At 43.1% G+C, this 19,518-nt stretch overlaps 1 protein-coding gene across 4 annotated transcripts in view; it reads right to left on the minus strand.

The window, feature by feature from the left end:
* invs (inversin) overlaps positions 1-19,475 on the minus strand; it is a 27,609-nt gene extending 8,134 nt beyond the window's left edge. For 2 of the 4 annotated variants that reach the window (XM_037784364.1, XM_037784362.1), the window contains exons 1-11: positions 19,198-19,472; positions 14,020-14,125; positions 7,031-7,130; positions 6,172-6,338; positions 4,668-4,841; positions 3,948-4,115; positions 3,635-3,815; positions 2,217-2,326; positions 1,864-2,035; positions 803-958; positions 464-585 (exon numbers count right to left, since the gene is read on the minus strand). In XM_037784364.1, the coding sequence (XP_037640292.1) occupies positions 464-585; positions 803-958; positions 1,864-2,035; positions 2,217-2,326; positions 3,635-3,815; positions 3,948-4,115; positions 4,668-4,841; positions 6,172-6,338; positions 7,031-7,130; positions 14,020-14,022 (1,353 nt within the window). In that variant the 5' untranslated portion in view covers positions 14,023-14,125; positions 19,198-19,472. Of the gene's footprint in view, positions 1-463; positions 586-802; positions 959-1,863; positions 2,036-2,216; positions 2,327-3,634; positions 3,816-3,947; positions 4,116-4,667; positions 4,842-6,171; positions 6,339-7,030; positions 7,131-14,019; positions 14,126-19,197 lie in introns of all 4 variants that reach the window. The other 2 variants (XM_037784363.1, XM_037784365.1) reach the window with 2 other exon arrangements.
* Positions 19,476-19,518: the final 43 nt, after the last annotated feature.

Raw genomic sequence — 19,518 nt, forward strand, 5'->3', positions numbered from 1 at the left:
ATTAAAAAGGATTTATGAGGTTGATCATGATTTTATATTCTCACTGCTCGTAAAGCCGTGTATTGGAAGATTTAATTTCCACATTTATTCTTTGATTCATATTGGACATGCTGCTTCAGCCGTCCAACGGATTTTTCTGATTTTTTTGCCATCATTTGTGGGAGTATACAGATGGGAAAGTGCAACAGATGGGTGCTGAGAACATATCATTTCTGACTAAATTGATTTGAAAGGACCTCTCAGGTTTGCTCCAACAGACTGCTGTTGTACCATGTTAGCTTTTGCTAAACTGGAGATCTTCTTGTGCACTAAACAAGGATTGTGGATGGAAAGCTAGAAAAACACAAGGAAGGACTTCACTATTACTATGTAAATGCGAGTAATGCCCATAGAACAGGGATTTAAAGAACCTGAGGTACTTTGTTTACATTTTTGTGTATGTTTTGAGTGTGTGCATTCATACCTGTACATTGGGACTAATCCCGTTCTCCATCAGTATCTGGCAGACCTCAGCGTTCCCTCCCAGAGCTGCCCAATGCAGAGCTGTGTGACCATCCACGTCCACCAGGTCCACACGTGCAGAACCTTTATTCATTACATTTACATTTCAGTTGAGGTGACCACACACTGAAAGACTTAAGGTGTGACACACTCGAATAATCTTCACTTCCTACATCATGGACTTTAATATTGACTCTAGAATAGTAAGGTAAGATGAATACTCTGATGAATACACAGTGGTACAGAAAAGGAGATTGTGTAGTTATTGGGATGCTTGCACATGTGTACCAACCACACCAACCTTTTATGAGTGTGAGTATGACATCTCTGTGTCCCATCTCGCAAGCCCGAAACAGCGGCGCGTGTTTCATCACATCCAGAGAGTCGACCATCGCCCCCCTCTCCAACAGCAGCTTCACTGTGCTCACATGGCCGGACAGGGAGGCCGCATGGAGTGCTGTGTGAACACCCACACATACACACAGAGACATAAAGAAATCATCCAGAGATAAGAGGTCCTGATCCTAACTGGACAGTAAACTCCCTCAGGACTGCCTCTGCTTTGTCCGTTCATCCCCTTTGACTGCAGCTCCTCTCTGGGCTGTGGCTAACGCCTGGTCAATGGCGGGTTAAACAGACAGATACATTTAATGAGGAGCAATACACTTAAGCTGGTGCCCCCCCCCTCCAGTCCCCAGACAGCACAGACTAGAGTCAAGTGCATGGAAGTGATCTGGGCACTGGTCGGCTCCACTGCCCTTCACACCGTCTCATTAGGATGACTCAACCGTTGCATGTTATGCATGCATAAACAATGACCGCCTGGCTGAGCAGAGGGGCTATCGCCATGGAGATTATACGTCCAAACAGCCCCGGGGGTCAGACCAGAGAGTAAGTCATGTGTGGCTGCATGTGTGAGCGTTGTCAGAGGACAGTGCTGGCAGAGGTGGGAGTCCATTCAGCGAGTTCACACTAATTTTGCTGACAGTATCACTTCCCTCTCTCCCTCAGCCTCGCAGTCTCTCTAGCACCTTGGGGGGAATCCCCAGTGACATCATCACCCCTAGCCTAAAACAAGCAGCAGGTCACACTCTCTCTTGTGAGACTCGCTGCCCTATGACCAATCCTAACCTTTACTATTCGAGGTCAATGCCTAACCTTTACCATCTCGCAAGAGTTTTGCAACTTGGGGGTTTCCTTCTAGACACGACCAGATAAAAGTGTGTGTTTGTGTGTGGTTTCATGACCAGGGCGTTTATGTCGCCATTCCCGGGAAAAAAAAGAAGTGGGGGAAGAGTGGGTGTGTAGGTCAAAGCACTTTATAGGAGCCTCAGTTCCTCCTCTTGTTTCTCAGGTGCTCACCGGTGCCGCCGTACTTGTCGGCCATGTTGATGTCAATGTGAGGGGTGAGCGAAAGCATGGTGCGGATGACATCATCACTGCCCTTCCCGGCGGCCCACATGAAGGCCGTCCTCCCTTCCAGATCGGGTTCATCCTTCACAGACGGGTGGGACAGAAACACTCCCACTGTCTCCTACAGACACACAGACAGACTATTATGTTTTGTGTAATTTAGTTAATTGGACATTAGAAGGATACTGAACACACAGGATGATATTTCATTATCAACAATATTGTATTTTAGATAAAAAGGTGCGGGAGGCTGACTCGGCGGGTTTCCCAGCTTTATGTGTGTGTGAGTGCATGTGACTCACAGCATTGTTGCTCTGAGCACCGTAGTGCAGGGGTGTTGCTCCTTGGCTGTCTGAGGGAATAGTGCCGGATGTGTTTCTCTCCAACAGCAGGTGGACGATTCTAGCATGGCCTGAAAAACACGTTTACATTAGTGGGATGTGTGGATGGCAGATAATGACAAGGATATACAGTAAGAAGCTGAGACAACTGCTCAACTATACTCTCAAACAAAGGCACCTTTTATTTTTCAGTTTACTTTAAAAAACTGTTAACAGAAAAGCAAAAAATCCCACATCGAGTCAACATAAGTCAACTGTCACTATTTACACAATGACTAACCACTGTGTTTGTCTTGTATGGTGCTATAAAAACAGGTATAATGTTTACCATGTTGAGCATCTTAATTAAGCGTGTTGGCATGTTAACATTTGCTAACAGAGTGCTGTAGGAATGAGTCCTAAACCCAGAAATGAGTTTTAGCACTTTTAGTTCCCTCGTCTGGAAGTTAATGTTTTTTTTTTTAGTTAGATGCCTGAAATAAAGTCTTTGATTAACACATGCTGAAGAGATTTTAACGTTTGTTCTACGACATAAAATACGTCAGCAAATATCCCACTCGTAAATCTTGAAGCTTTTACGTGTCTTAAAAAAGGCGGTTGCTAACAAGTGGCTAAATGATACTACAAAACGTCATCACATTGAACACTAGTCTGCCTTTAGCTTAGTGTTTGTGACGTGAAATCATGCGACCGAGGTGTAGTTTCTTTAAAGCCTAATGTTAGCTTTTTACTTCTGGTGATTGCATTCACTCTCCAAAAATCATAAAAGTGGTGTTCATTTGTGGAGATTATCTTGCTGAACAAAATGTGTAAGTATCATAAACGTGTGTTTGCCACAGAGTTTATTTTCTGCCATAATCCAAAACCCAAAGGAACAATCCCATTGGCCTTTTGTCGCAGAACCGGAGCGATGCTATCCTCCTGGTCAGCCTACAAAAATACGTCATCCCTGCAGTACTCTAATAGTACTAAACACAAAGTATAGCTCAGGCTGATGGGAATGTCAACCGTAACAAGAGGAAAAGTCACATGGTCATCAAAGCCAATATGATTCATCCTCTGGAGACCATGAATGTCTGTACAAACTGTCATAGGAATTCATCTGATAGATGTTGAGATATTTGAGTCTGGACCAACAGACAGCCAGGCAGATATTGCCATCCTTAGAGACACACTGCTAGTGTGGCTAGAATTAAATAACACATGATCTTATCATGCGGGTAATAAAAAGTCCATTTTGGCTTCGATTCAGTTGTAGTTTCTAATTATAATTTTGTTTTTGAGGAAAGTCATAAATAATTTCCACATAGCCTGAAATCCTTCATTTCAGTGTGTAGCTGTCATGCAGTGGGTCACATACAGGAAGTGTGTTCACTCACCGAGCAGAGCTGCCCAGTGCAGTGGCGTTCTGAAGAGGTTATCATAAGCTGTCACATTACAGCCCTCGTAAGACGTCAGCACCTCCACTACTGCCTCGTTACCGTCGGCAACGGCAAAGTGCAGGGGCGTCCGGCCCTCATAGTCCTGCCAGTTCAACAGGGACTCAGTGGGAGCTGCCTCCTTCTCACACACATACACACACACACACAGAAAAGAAAAAGACGGGTGAGGATGGAAGATGGAGGATGACAGAATCATTTGAGTGTGTGTGTGTGTGTGTGTGTGTGTGTGTGTGTGCACAATAGTATGTACCAGTATACAGCGGACAGTTTGTGTGGCGCTGGGCTCCTGACTGTGTGCTGCCCAATGCAGAGGGATCTTGCCCTCGCTGTCTGGGATGCCAATGTTGGAGTCGTGCTTGATCAGAAGGCGAACGTGCTCTGGTCGATTATAAAACGCTGACCAGTGGAGAGCAGTTTGCTGCACAGAGAAAGAGAGATTAAGACAGATCAAAACAGAGCGGGCTGTTGTAACACCAGGTCTGAGGTTTCCATTTACGTTAAAACAATTACTCCACTTTGACAGGAAATATGAGGGCAGCGTGCTACACAAAGCTCTCATTGAAGATCCAGCAGCGAGCTGAGATTGTAACTCAGATAGGGCCCTCCATGACGGCTACTGAGCTATTCTGAGGTTTGCTGAAACCACTGTCATCTGACACGATGATGCATATTGGATTATTACAAACCTAACTACTGATGTCAGACACACATTAGCTCCGACAGACAAAGGAGGCTGTTTGTGTGTTTGTGGTCTTATCAGCAGAACGCAGGACAAAGCCACAGATTGTTATTAGACAGTAAATTGCTGCTGTGTGAGTGTGCCTCTCGTTGTTTATGTGCGACCGCAAATTCCTGCTGCATCTTCAGTCAGTCAGTGATCTCTTTGCAGGTTATTGGTCTGACGCCCAGACTGAGGACAGTTGTGAAGACAAACAATCTTCCAACAACTTGTGCATCTGTACTGTAGTACCTTGTTCTTGTCTTGTGTGTCAACCTCTCCAGGTCCGATGTGTTTGAGCAGCAGGGCGAGGGCTTTTGGGGAAGGGTGTCGGGTGGCCAGGTGGAGCGGGGTCATCTCCTCCAAATCTTTCTGCAGCCAGTTAGCACGCCTGGACAGCAGCAGCTTCAGGAAGCGCACATTCCCCTGCGACACACAAGCAAAATTTGCTCAGAAATCACCTCAATATTAGTCATGAACAAGCAACGATGACACACACACACACTCCCACACACACACACACTCCCCGGGCTTTTAGCTGTGTCTGGTTCAATCCGCAGGTCATCCATCTTCCCTCCTCCTGCCTCTCTGCTCAGCGTCTGTGATGAGCTGTTAAACAGTAAACAGCCTGTCGTCCCCTCCACATCATCATCATCATCCTCACTTTGGGTCTCTCACCACCGGCTCGCTGGGTGATGTATCGTGCAACAGCTGTCGCCGGACGGCAGCATGTGTGTGTTTGTGTGTCCACGTGGGCATGACCGTGTACACGTGTGAGCGTGTTTTGTATATTTGCCATCCTGTGACCACAACGCCACAGTCTGACAGATCTATCTTGTGTGTGAGCATGCATCTAGACTGTGAGTGTGTGTGTGTGTGTGTGTGTGTATGTGTGTGTGTGTGTGTGTTCCCGTCCTCCCTATTCTCAGTCCAATTAGATCGGTAATCCCTGGCCTCTCTCCCTGTCTCAGCCGTTTATTGATCAGATGTCAAAGAGACAGGGCTTCCCATCACTAGCATCCCCCAGCACACACACACACACACACACACAGAGACACACAGACACACAGACACACAGACACACAGACACACACACACACACACACACACACTCTCCAGCTATGGGACAGACCCCAGAAACCTATTACCTCCCCTCTCTCTTCAATGATATGATGATCCTGCATCAGTACACTCCGGCACAAAAGACGGCACATAAATAAATGAGTTGTAAAGAGATATTATTAGTATCACATCCCACTGTTCCTCAGCTACATCCCTCGAGAGACAACAGACCACCTTGTTTCATTATTATTGTCTCCTCTGACTCTTCCTCAGTGTAGACTGGAGTGAAAATAACAGTAATCTCTTCTTGTTTCACAAGTTTAGGTGGGTGAAATGCTGTGAAACAGGACTTGTACTCTATTTATGAGACTGTGTATAAGTGAAAACAGGATTATAAATCAGTTGATATTCCCCCCCCCATAAGCCCTAAAGCCATAACTACAGCCACTAGGGGGCACTGGCTCCCCACTGGAGCTCATGGACTGTCACAATTTCTCTCTTTGCCATTAAACCTCTATGAGATCTTCATATTCATTCCATCTTTATAAATCCATCCACTTAGCAATTCTTGTGAGTTAACTTTGTTAACTTTATGCCATAAAAAGAGCTGACACATGTGTAACTGCAACATTTGTGTGTGTACTCAAGCCCAGTGTACGTCTGTGTGTGTGTGTGTATTTGTGGATGTCCAAACCTTCTGTGCGGCGAGGTGCAGAGCGGTGCGCTGGCTGTGGTCGGTCTTGTTGACCGAGGCTCCGGCCTTCAGCAGAATCTCTGCACAATCCAGGCGGTCAGCCAGCACGCAGTACATCAACGGGGTCCGGCCAAACTGGTCCTCACGGTCCCGCAGCGACGGCTCTGCTACACACACACACACACACACACACACACACATAGCACAGTTTGAAAGTCAGAGGGTAAGATCTGGGTCAATATGCGTTGAATTTACAGAGTACAATTATGTGGCTTGTGATGGAATATGTTATAAACTATTTTTAAAAGGAAACTCCTTGTACTTAAAATGCAGTCTTTTACTGCTTGCGTTTAATAGGAGTTCCACTTCCACTTTTCTCGATTTATTTGCAGCAGCTGGAAGCCATAAAGGCTGTAACACTGATAACCTGGAAGACCATGCCGCTTCCTTGCGAAGAGTAAAAGAATTTGCAATGACCATTTGATGCTCTTCATATATATTTTCAGTACATTTCTATTCTATGCCTGAGCAAGTCTCAATTTTCTGCAACATGGGCTAAATGTCCAGATAATGTCTGGACCATCCTTTTAGCAGAAGGACCACAGTTCCAGCTTCCACGCTGACGAGCACCTGCTCTGCTGCAATTTCTCTGTGCAAAACCCCAAAACTCCTCTCAGCTGCTGCAGCTGTCCCTGCACTCTGACCTTTCCACAGATGGGGCAAATGCAAAGAAATGTTCCTTATAGAAACTAATAAAGCAGCACATTACTACTCATTAATGTGACCTGAACCCTGTGTGCTCTACCTATATGGTGCAGTTGATGTAGTGAATAAACCTGGAATATTTTTAGAAGCGTACCTGTGATGAGTTTGAGGAGGGCGCTCTTGTCTCCATTGACGGCTGCAGCGTGAACCTGCGAGCCCAGAGACGCAGGTCCTGGGCTTGACGTCGCTGAGGCCTGCAACGCAAACATATAAGGTCACAACTCAACGTGTAGCGACGTATACTCAGCTGTTTAATACAGTGACATTAAGCTGAGTCTATACTGCTTCCTTACCCATTCATTTAGCTCAAAACACGCCTGGACATAGGTACAGTTAAGTCATTCATGGCCATAATAAGCCATGTTTAAATGGCTACTAATGGAAATTTCACTCCCAATCCCCACAAAAAATAAATAAATAAATATTACTTAACTCTCACATCCACAGACACCATTTAAAATTTTGCCTAATAGATAAAATTCAGTTTAATAGATGAAAGTTGCTAAATGTTTTATCCTCATACATCGCAGTCAACCGCACAATAAAACAGATACTTTCCGACAGTTTCTTACAGTAGGGAATGTGTGCGTGCGCACGCTTGTATGTGTGTGCTTATGAGTGTATAAATGTGTGTGTCTGCTCCTGCTGAGGGGGCTAAATCTCTTCCTGGCCCCACTTAACCAGAGCCTAGTGAAAGCTGGGTAATCTGCAGACAGGAAGCAGCTGGGGAGGGGGAGACCCTGTGTGAGCGTGTAGGAGGGGGGTCTCTCTTCATGTCTTATTCATGTCTCATTAATACTGCAGCATGCCTTGCTGTGTGTGTGCGTGCGTGCATGTGTGTGTGTGTGTTGGTTTAGAGATGTGGGACGAGCCCTGCGGGGCACAACACAGAAATCAATTATTGCCCCTAAACACATAAACGCTGGAGGCACAAACCCATGCCACAATCTGAGATTTCTCCAAGACATTTTCATTATCGCTCACATGAATAGATCTGATTCACTACTAGGAGTTTTATACAATATAACTGATAGGAACTATTGATAAAGTACAGGCAGGCCGATCACTTCGGTCACAGTCTTGAAAACTTTTAAACTTATAAAACTGAACGATCTGAAGGGAGGAGCGAAAATACTTCGGTATCTTCCATCCTTCCTTCTCATCCCCCTCTTCCTCCCCCCGCCGTCACCTCATAAAATGCGCTCCTGTAGACACTGCGTGCAGCACGGCAATTACCCATCATGCTCGCTGCTTTCTCACGCTCTGTCAAGTGGTGGCGGAGACTTAACCCAGGTTAGTTAATAAATTTACAGCAAAGTAGTTCTATGTGTGCGTAAAGGAGGATGGTAGGTGTGGCACATAAAGGTGTGTGTGTGTGTGTGAGCGTCTGTGTGTGTGTGTGTGTGTGTGTGTGTGTGTTTGGCACATGTGCCACGTCATGGGAAGTTATTTTCCGTGAGAGAGAGTATTTACAGGGGCTTTGCCGAAATCAACCACAAACATCTCTAATTTGCAACGATTACTCAGTCAGTGATGCGCGTGCATGTGCACTCACACGCAGTCTGCAAATACTAATATCTAACACATGCAGATATAGCAGAGATGACACATGGTCACATTTGACGAAGAGTGATATCATGTTTCTGATGTTAACATCCTCTTACGCAGATGACGGTACTTCTTTTCAATCTTCATTCCAAACTTTTCCCTCACTTTTGTTGACTTATTTTGATCTTTTTCTGCATTTTTTGGAGTCAATATGAAAGCCCCCAGCTGCCACAATAAATAAATATGAATTGATTTATGAATAATCTTAGATGCAGAAAAAAATAATTTGGCCAAACACTGACATGAGGGACACAGGTCGATATTTGAATCTATGTGAGGGACATTCATATCGCCAAGAGCGGGCAATTAGAGTTTCATGAGGACCTGAGTGTTTTGGAAACACCTACAGTGCATCCGAATTTGGCTAAAAAGGCTTTTTGCGATGCAGTGTCTGAAGTCAAACAAAGGAGGGTGTAAAAACAACACCAGGTCCTGTTGAGAGGTTTGAAGTGGTCTCATTTAGCCATTCATACGGGTTCCTCAGGGAGCACTCCACTTGTTAATATGAAGACAATAACTCAGAGTCAACTATTGATCACGGGCTGAGGTCCAGACCAAGTGATTGTGCATCTGTACAAGTATTGATTCATGCTGATGCTGACATTATTTAGTCTTTATTCATATTCGGCCTCATATGACCGCGGTGAGTTTAACAAAGAGTCCAGAAACTCCCACGAAACCTTTCAGCTACACTACAGGAGTGCTGTAACACACACTCCTGCCTCCTTACACACACACACACACACACACACACACACACACACACACACACACACACACACACACACACACACACACACACACACACACACACACACACACACACACACACACACACACACACACACACACACACACACACACACCGGACGCGTACTGTAGCTAACACTTCAATTGATGCTATTGAGACAGACAGGCAAAGAAAACCGGAGAGTCAAAGTGTGTGTGTGTTTGTTTCTCTAGCTGTCTGTCACTGGGAAGGTGTCTGCTTTTGATAGAGGACATAGCTAGGGCATGCTGGGTAAGCAGTGGGGAACAGAGCCTGAGCCTGTGGCCTTTATTTCAATTCTAGACAAGCGCGCTCAAACACACTTACACACACACACTTTTTATATACACGTATCTTTAGTTTATACAGCTATAAGAGTTTAGGCTCTTATCCAACATGGGGCTATTACGGGTGCCTATACCACCTACATGTCTCTGTGTGTGATCGTGTATGTGTGTGTGTGTGTGTGTGTGTGCGTTTGTGTGTGTATCCATGTCTCAGATAGGAGATAGAGGCTGCAGGGATCGGTCGGTGGGTTCTGACTGACAGGTAAAGAGGTGGGAGGAGGGATAATATCTGCCCACAGGGATACCCAATCTGTAAAGCCCTATTTCTAGGGGACTTCCTGGTTCCCCAAGGACCAATGAGCTGGCTCCCTCAGCTGGGGGCCGGGCCCTGGGGCACAGCGGAGCCAATCAGCAGGGGGCGAAAGGGCTGAGTGACACATAGATCTGCTAATTTACATCATTACCAGCAATGCATCCTGACAAATGAGCCCCCGGGGTGTGAGCCAATCACCTGGGAGAGTAATGCAATTAGGCGGGACCACAGCTGTCAATCTCGCAGCCACGGGGGTCAGGTAGTGACGCCTGTGGCTAAAACACCCCTGCCTGCTGCCTGTCGTTCACACACACACACACACGCCATCTATACATGCACACATATATATGGGAAAACCACTGGTGCAGATATGAGGTGTAGGATGTGTGAGTGTGTGGGACACAGTAGAGGCTGGTTCTCTATCTTCCTCCTGAGGGTGGAGGGTAGGAGGTGGTGTGTGTGACTGCTCGAGGGACGCAGAGATTGACTTGTGTCCTCCGAGGACTTACACCTGAGCTCAAGTGTGTGCATACATCTGGGTGTCGTGTTTACATTCGCCCATGTGTTTCGGCCCCACTGGGGCACCGTGTTGTTTATGCTCTGAGTCGGAGCTCTGTGTGAGAACTATGACAACAAAAGGGGGAAGAGGGCGGCACCGTAGGGGAGGTAAAAAGTGGTGCAAAATAGCCCTGCGTTTGACTGGCATGTAAACGAGCGCTGCTGGTAATGAGGCTTACCTTAGTCTCATTAGGTGTAGTGATATCATACCGGAGCACTCCACTGAGTCGATAGGGTTCTGCCCAGCATGTCGTTAATGTTTGTGGTGTGTGTGTAGGGGCTGGTCGATGCTGCTGTGACTGGCAGACTGTAGGGCGGTGCTGGAGATTAATCAGAGGCACTAATAACACCCAGGCTCTGTCTCAAAACACCTTCACTTACCCCTTCATGGCTTCAGTACCAAACGAGAGCAAGATTTCATAAAGAAACACCCCAAAAAACAAACTTCTGCAACAGTGAGCTGATACAGTCCCTGTCACCTTGTGTGTGTGTGTCTGTCTGTGGTTCAGGCACTGCTTGAGACACTCTTAAGCGTTAGGGGGAGCTGTGTGTTTTGTGTCATCCCATTATATCACTAATGAGCCGCCCTCAGGAGGGAGGACAAGGCGGACAGAAAAAGACAGATGAAGAAAAAGAGTGAGAAGAGGAGAAGGGGGGGAAGGGAGACAGAGACCAGCTTGGGGACTTTTTCCTCTTCTCCCCTCCATATCCTTTTTCCCAACACCTCTGAGTCTAATTGGACTAAAACTGTGATCTAATTAAATGTCCAATTAAAGCGCAGAGAGCAATGTGCCCACCGGCGAATCAGAGTACAGGGACATAATCAGCTGGAAAAACAAACAAAAAAATCGATGGGAGCAATACGAAATGGAAAAAGATGGAGAAAACAGAAAAGGGAGGAGAGGGTGAGGATGCACGAATGAAATCAGAGTGCGGGGGGGGGGGGGGCGCGGTATGGGTGTGTGCTGCATGTACTTGTCTTTGGACGAGGTTACCTCACAAAATACACATGTAGGGTTACGGACCAAAATAACTACTCATACGTGGCTTTATTTGCCTGGCAGCTGAGTACAAGACACAGAGAAGAGACACCAAAGTCAAAGTTTCAAAATTTCTTGTGACGTACAACAACAGGCCGGTGTTACACCTAAATCTGTGACCGCAGAGAGCCAGCAACACATGAGGTCACCATTCCTGTCGTCAGAAAATGTGACCCCACTGCACCTATCTTTAGTTTTTCTTTTAGAGTTTTGTGAAAATATCTTTAAATTAAAAATATTTAAATATATTTATGTTTTTTTAACAATTTAATTTTGTGTGTTTTCTGTCACATATTTGCCTTATTTATTACACTGGTATGGGGTCGCATTTTCTGACAACTACCGTCAGAAATGGTGTCCTCATGTTTTGCTGGCTCTCTGCGGTCACAGAGAAAAGAAGACATTATTACGCTGTGCCTCAATTTGTCAATCTACAAAGAAAAAAATTACTACTTTTAATCAATAAAGTAATTATTAGACAAGCGCCAGTTGTTGGTTAAAGCTCCTCAAATATAAAGATTGCTTTCTTTGTTTCATATCACTGTAAATTTAACACCTTTATATTTTTTTGACTGTTAGACGATACAATCAGTTTGAAGATCTCCCATTTTGCTCTGGTAAGTTGTAAAAGGCATCTGTCATTATTTTTTTATAGATATTTTATAGACTAAACAAAACAAAAAATATTGATAGGTTAAATTAATCATTAATGAAAATATAAATTTGTTGCAGCCCAACTTCAATCATCCATCAGAGTTAAACTTGTGATAGCTTGTGGCTTCACATATCTCACTTCTGATTTTCAACAATAGAGGTCCCCATTAGAATGAAGACCTGTGTATTAGCTAGATAAGCAAACTCCCAGACCTATATTCACCAATTTACTTTCAATGAATAGCTCAGTGTGATACCTCACAGGTACATTTTAATACATAGTCCAGTATATCATCAGGACATTATTTAATATTACATGTCGTACAGAAAAAAAGTGTTGCCTTTCCAGAAACATCAATAATGGTCAAATGCCTCTATTCCTGCCTACCCAGTTTGAACATATTGTATGAACTAATATCCTTTTAGAGACACAGAGGAAAGATCACCTCCATCATTAAACTCTGCAACTTTTAGTTAGAATAATTTCAACTTGGCTGCTTTTTACTTTGAAGTATATTTACACCAATATTGCATCTTTTCTGCAAGTAAAATATCAGTAAACTTACAGACCGTTTCAACGGAATTGCGTTGTCAGGCAACAGCTTGGGTCCGTGTTTACTTCCTGTCATTCACGCACACTCCAACAGGAAATAAAATGGGACAGATTTGGAACGTTTACATTTACAACTGTGAAATGGTCTATAGTAATAACATACAGTATAGGGCTGGGCAATATATTTACATTTGTCATCATCTTTATAATTGCATTGTGTTATTTTTTTCTTGTTGTCTGAATTAAGAATATAAGTGAGTTCTGAAATACTTGAGAATTGCACCAGAAATATTTGTTCCAGTTCCAGTATGGTCATATTAGCATATTACTATATGGTAATACAAACAAAATAAATGTTTTCTGACTCATTGTAGTCATTTTGAGTCTTTGTAATTGCTTTGTGTCTCTTTGTAGCTGCTTTGTGTCTCTTCGTGGTTGTTTTGTGTCTCTTTGTAGCTGCTTTGTGTCTCTTCGTGGTTGTTTTGTGTCTCTTTGTAGTTGTTTTGCCCCTTTTCATTGTTGTTGTGAGCCTCTTTGTGTCCCTTTGCAGTTGTTTTGCATCTCTTTGTAGTTGCTTTGGTCTCTTTGTAGTCTTTTTGTGTCTATTTGTAGTCGTTTCTTTGTGGTCGTTTTGAGTCTCTGGTTGGTACGTGTCTCTTTGAGTGACATTTTGTGAAGGCCAGGGGGGGCCATGACACTTTGGGCCCCTGGGCCTTTGCCAGGTAGCCCATTTCAGTAATCCATCCATCAGCGGCACACACAACGAAAAAAGTTGGCTTGAAAATAAAATCAATTAAAAAAAATAATAAATGCAACAAACACAGTAAAGACAACTCAACAAGTGCTTTTTCATACCTCAGCAGATATTGTGATATGCAGTATGTCAATACTGGAAGATGATTTTCTGGATATTGTGATGCTTATTTTGTACTTATTTCCCAGCATTAACAATTTAAGAAAGACATTCTGCTCCTTTCTCTCTCTCCACCACTGATATTCAGACAGGAAGAGAGAGAAATCTTCCTCTGACTCCATCTGTGAGTTGCTCACACACTGTGAACCCCCTATGGACAGCTTTAGCCCATAAAATATTAATGCTGGGATTCAATTCAACATTCCACCTTAATCTCCTTAACAATTAGGCTGTTCCAGCACACACAATTAGATGTGTTCCACATAGTCTCAATGGTCTCGACTCTAGAGAGAGAATTACAAACCGGTAGATACACCCAATGACTACAGAAAATAATTTATAAAGCTAAATTAAATATGGGTAGCTTTTCTATGTGTTGGACTCTTACCATAGCTGCATTGAGGGGGACACTTCAGCAGATGTTTCTCAGTTCAGAGCATCCTTCGTGGGTGTGGATGCACGTCCAGGTCCCCTACCTGCCCTGATCCGGGCTCCTGCAGGGGCAGAGAAGAGGATCACTCACATACTGAGACCAGCCCACCTGTTCCCACAAATAACTGCCAGCATAACACTGCTGCTACTGTACTGATAACAGGCAGAGGGGAGGATAACCTCATAGTGACACATTATGTGTGTTAACCACATCTAATCTGAAGAGCAATATACTTCTGTTTAAAGGGACTGTTTGTAACTTCTTACACGTATAAATCAATCCGGGTCGGTGTCCCATGCGCGCTCGCGTGTGGCTACGCTGTTCAGACTCAGACTCCAACACAAACTGCACGGAAGCACAAAAAACGCAAAGTTATATCTAGTGAAGCCCGTCTTGCAAAACAGTGTTGGCCACGGTCAGAGGACGTGGGGGAGACCGTAGCTTTGGTCTCCAGGGCCGGAGTCTCTGCTGTACTCTGCTCCTCTGCTCCTCTGTCTGCCTGCTTGCTTTCACTCACAGCTCACGTGCATGCGCGCACACTACACACTGCAGAAGAGTTAGTTTAGCTCTGAGAATATCTAGTGAATGTACAGTGGACGTTTGTGCAGAAATAACTGCTGCAGCTCCTCCAGACCAACAGAGGTTTTCCGTGTCTTGTGAAGTGACGGGGCTCCGCAGCGAGAAATGTTATCGTCTCCGACTGGGTGCTGGTGTCTCCCCTGTTTCCTCTGACCGCGGTCGGGAGGCTGAGGCAGGAAAAGCCAACCTCAGGATCAGCATTGATTCAGGGAGAGCCCTTCATCTGGTCAGCTAACATTACTGCAAAGCAGGTGAAATATAGAGTGATATTGTGGTTTTAGCTGACGTGTGTCGCCTCACTGTTTTGAGCGATGCTCATTCATATGTAGAGCGAGCACAAGCGTGAGCCCGACGCTGACTTTCGTTGACTTAACGGCCACAGGTGTCGCTGTTAACAAGCATTTCTGATTCTTACAAACAGTCCCTTTAATTAATAGTCTGTGTTGTGGAGTCTGTGTTTGATTTACAGCAACACACACAGTTTTGCTGGATTTATGGACAATATTTTTTGCAGAGTTGTCAGAGTATCTAATGGTTGTCAGAGAAAGGTTGTCAGAGTATCTAAAGGTTGTTAGAGTATCTAAAGGTTGTCAGAGTATCTTAAGGTTGACAGAGTATCTAAAGGTTGTCAGAGTATCTAAAGGTTGTCAGAGTATCTAATGGTTGTCAGAGAAAGGTTGTCAGAGTATCTAAAGGTTGTTAGAGTATCTAAAGGTTGTCAGAGTATCTTAAGGTTGACAGAGTATCTAAAGGTTGTCAGAGTATCTAAAGGTTGTCAGAGTATCTAAAGGTTGTCAGAGTATCTCAGAGTATCTAAAGGTTGTCAGAGTATCTAAAGGTTGTCAGAGTATCTCAGAGTATCTAAAGGTTGTCAGAGTATCTAAAGGTTGTCAGAGTATCTCAGAGTATCTAAAGGTTGTCAGAGTATCTAAAGGTTGTCAGAGTATCTCAGAGTATCTAAAGGTTGTCAGAGTATCTAAAGGTTGTCAGAGTATCTCAGAGTATCTAAAGGTTGTCAGAGTATCTAAAGGTTGTCAGAGTATCTAAAGGTTGTCAGAGTATCTCAGAGTATCTAAAGGTTGTCAGAGTATCTAAAGGTTGTCAGAGTATCTCAGAGTATCTAAAGGTTGTCAGAGTATCTAAAGGTTGTCAGAGTATCTAAAGGTTGTCAGAGCATCTAAAGGTTGTCAGAGTATCTAAAGGTTGTCAGAGTATCTCAGAGTATCTAAAGGTTGTCAGAGTATCTAAAGGTTGTCAGAATATCTAAAGGTTGTCAGAGTATCTCAGAGTATCTAAAGGTTGTCAGAGCATCTAAAGGTTGTCAGAGCATCTAAAGGTTGTCAGAGTATCTAAAGGTTGTCAGAGTATCTAAAGGTTGTCAGAGTATCTCAGAGTATCTAAAGGTTGTCAGAGTATCTAAAGGTTGTCAGAATATCTAAAGGTTGTCAGAGTATCTCAGAGTATCTAAACGTTGTCAGAGTATCTAAAGGTTGTCAGAGTATCTAAAGGTTGTCAGAGTATCTAAAGGTTGTCAGAGTATCTCAGAGTATCTAAAGGTTGTCAGAGTATCTAAAGGTTGTCAGAGTATCTCAGAGTATCTAAAGGTTGTCAGAGTATCTAAAGGTTGTCAGAGTATCTCAGAGTATCTAAAGGTTGTCAGAGTATCTAAAGGTTGTCAGAGTATCTCAGAGTATCTAAAGGTTGTCAGAGTATCTAAAGGTTGTCAGAGTATCTAAAGGTTGTCAGAGTATCTCAGAGTATCTAAAGGTTGTCAGAGTATCTAAAGGTTGTCAGAGTATCTCAGAGTATCTAAAGGTTGTCAGAGTATCTAAAGGTTGTCAGAATATCTAAAGGTTGTCAGAGTATCTCAGAGTATCTAAAGGTTGTCAGAGTATCTAAAGGTTGTCAGAGTATCTCAGAGTATCTAAAGGTTGTCAGAGTATCTAAAGGTTGTCAGAGTATCTAAAGGTTGTCAGAGCATCTAAAGGTTGTCAGAGTATCTAAAGGTTGTCAGAGTATCTCAGAGTATCTAAAGGTTGTCAGAGTATCTAAAGGTTGTCAGAATATCTAAAGGTTGTCAGAGTATCTCAGAGTATCTAAAGGTTGTCAGAGCATCTAAAGGTTGTCAGAGCATCTAAAGGTTGTCAGAGTATCTAAAGGTTGTCAGAGTATCTCAGAGTATCTAAAGGTTGTCAGAGTATCTAAAGGTTGTCAGAATATCTAAAGGTTGTCAGAGTATCTAAAGGTTGTCAGAGTATCTAAAGGTTGTCAGAGTATCTCAGAGTATCTAAAGGTTGTCAGAGTATCTAAAGGTTGTCAGAGTATCTCAAAGTATCTAAAGGTTGTCAGAGTATCTAAAGGTTGTCAGAGTATCTCAGAGTATCTAAAGGTTGTCAGAGTATCTAAAGGTTGTCAGAGTATCTCAGAGTATCTAAAGGTTGTCAGAGTATCTAAAGGTTGTCAGAGTATCTAAAGGTTGTCAGAGTATCTCAGAGTATCTAAAGGTTGTCAGAGTATCTAAAGGTTGTCAGAATATCTAAAGGTTGTCAGAGTATCTCAGAGTATCTAAAGGTTGTCAGAATATCTAAAGGTTGTCAGAGTATCTCAGAGTATCTAAAGGTTGTCAGAGTATCTAAAGGTTGTCAGAGTATCTCAGAGTATCTAAAGGTTGTCAGAGTATCTAAAGGTTGTCAGAGTATCTAAAGGTTGTCAGAGCATCTAAAGGTTGTCAGAGTATCTAAAGGTTGTCAGAGTATCTCAGAGTATCTAAAGGTTGTCAGAGTATCTAAAGGTTGTCAGAATATCTAAAGGTTGTCAGAGTATCTCAGAGTATCTAAAGGTTGTCAGAGCATCTAAAGGTTGTCAGAGCATCTAAAGGTTGTCAGAGTATCTAAAGGTTGTCAGAGTATCTAAAGGTTGTCAGAGTATCTCAGAGTATCTAAAGGTTGTCAGAGTATCTAAAGGTTGTCAGAATATCTAAAGGTTGTCAGAGTATCTCAGAGTATCTAAGGTTGTCAGAGCATCTAAAGGTTGTCAGAGCATCTAAAAGGTTGTCAGAGTATCTAAAGGTTGTCAGAGTATCTCAGAGTATCTAAAGGTTGTCAGAGTATCTAAAGGTTGTCAGAGTATCTCAGAGTATCTAAAGGTTGTCAGAGTATCTAAAGGTTGTCAGAGTATCTCAGAGTATCTAAAGGTTGTCAGAGTATCTAAAGGTTGTCAGAGTATCTAAAGGTTGTCAGAGTATCTCAGAGTATCTAAAGGTTGTCAGAGTATCTAAAGGTTGTCAGAATATCTAAAGGTTGTCAGAGTATCTCAGAGTATCTAAAGGTTGTCAGAAGTATCTAAAGGTTGTCAGAGTATCTCAGAGTATCTAAAGGTTGTCAGAGTATCTAAAGGTTGTCAGAGTATCTAAAGGTTGTCAGAGCATCTAAAGGTTGTCAGAGTATCTAAAGGTTGTCAGAGTATCTCAGAGTATCTAAAGGTTGTCAGAGTATCTAAAGGTTGTCAGAGTATCTAAAGGTTGTCAGAGTATCTCAGAGTATCTAAAGGTTGTCAGAGCATCTAAAGGTTGTCAGAGCATCTAAAGGTTGTCAGAGTATCTAAAGGTTGTCAGAGTATCTAAAGGTTGTCAGAGTATCTCAGAGTATCTAAAGGTTGTCAGAGTATCTAAAGGTTGTCAGAATATCTAAAGGTTGTCAGAGTATCTCAGAGTATCTAAAGGTTGTCAGAGCATCTAAAGGTTGTCAGAGCATCTAAAGGTTGTCAGAGTATCTAAAGGTTGTCAGAGTATCTCAGAGTATCTAAAGGTTGTCAGAGTATCTAAAGGTTGTCAGAATATCTCAGAGTATCTAAAGGTTGTCAGAGTATCTAAAGGTTGTCAGAGTATCTAAAGGTTGTCAGAGTATCTCAGAGTATCTAAAGGTTGTCAGAGCATCTAAAGGTTGTCAGAGTATCTAAAGGTTGTCAGAGTATCTAAAGGTTGTCAGAGTATCTCAGAGTATCTAAAGGTTGTCAGAGTATCTAAAGGTTGTCAGAATATCTCAGAGTATCTAAAGGTTGTCAGAGTATCTAAAGGTTGTCAGAGTATCTAAAGGTTGTCAGAGTATCTCAGAGTATCTCAGAGTATCTAAAGGTTGTCAGAGTATCTAAAGGTTGTCAGAGTATCTCAGAGTATCTAAAGGTTGTCAGAGTATCTGAAGGTTGTCAGAGTATCTAAAGGTTGTCAGAGTATCTCAGAGTATCTAAAGGTTGTCAGAGTATCTAAAGGTTGTCAGAATATCTCAGAGTATCTAACAGTTTTCTAACTAAAGTATTGTGCTACAAAGTACGTTTTTTGCTCAATAACTTCATGCTGAAAAACAGGTCGAACAGAGTATTGCACAAAATGAAGCATAAATGATGCAACTCCCCCCTGCTCAGGAGAAATCAGTTATATTCATAACTCTTACTAAAGAAGCACTTAATGTGTGACAGTGGATGAACCGAGTATAACATTGATGCTATAACATTGTAATAAACGTGTCCCACTCTCCTTTTCGTCGGTGTTATATTTACCCTTTGACTTCCTTTCACTCTCAGATGAATCTTTTAGGAAACTTTTCTTCCAAGTCCTCCCGTTAAATCACCACCGTCTGACTACAACTCCCGTTATACTGTTGTAAAACCGCGCCATGATTGGAGTTCTCCCTAGCAACCAAGCTCAGCCGTTTGGGGATTCTTTTAAAAAACTACACTACCCACTCTCAGATGAATCTTAGGGAAAGTTTTCTTCCCAAGTTCTCCCGTTAAATCACCACCGTCTGGGTTGACAAAACACTACAACTCCCGTTATACTGTTTCCCATGATTGGAGTTTTCCCTAGCAACCAAGTCAGCC

This window comes from Sebastes umbrosus, chromosome 11 (assembly GCF_015220745.1).
Source record: "Sebastes umbrosus isolate fSebUmb1 chromosome 11, fSebUmb1.pri, whole genome shotgun sequence".
Classification (NCBI taxonomy): Eukaryota; Metazoa; Chordata; class Actinopteri; order Perciformes; family Sebastidae; genus Sebastes; species Sebastes umbrosus.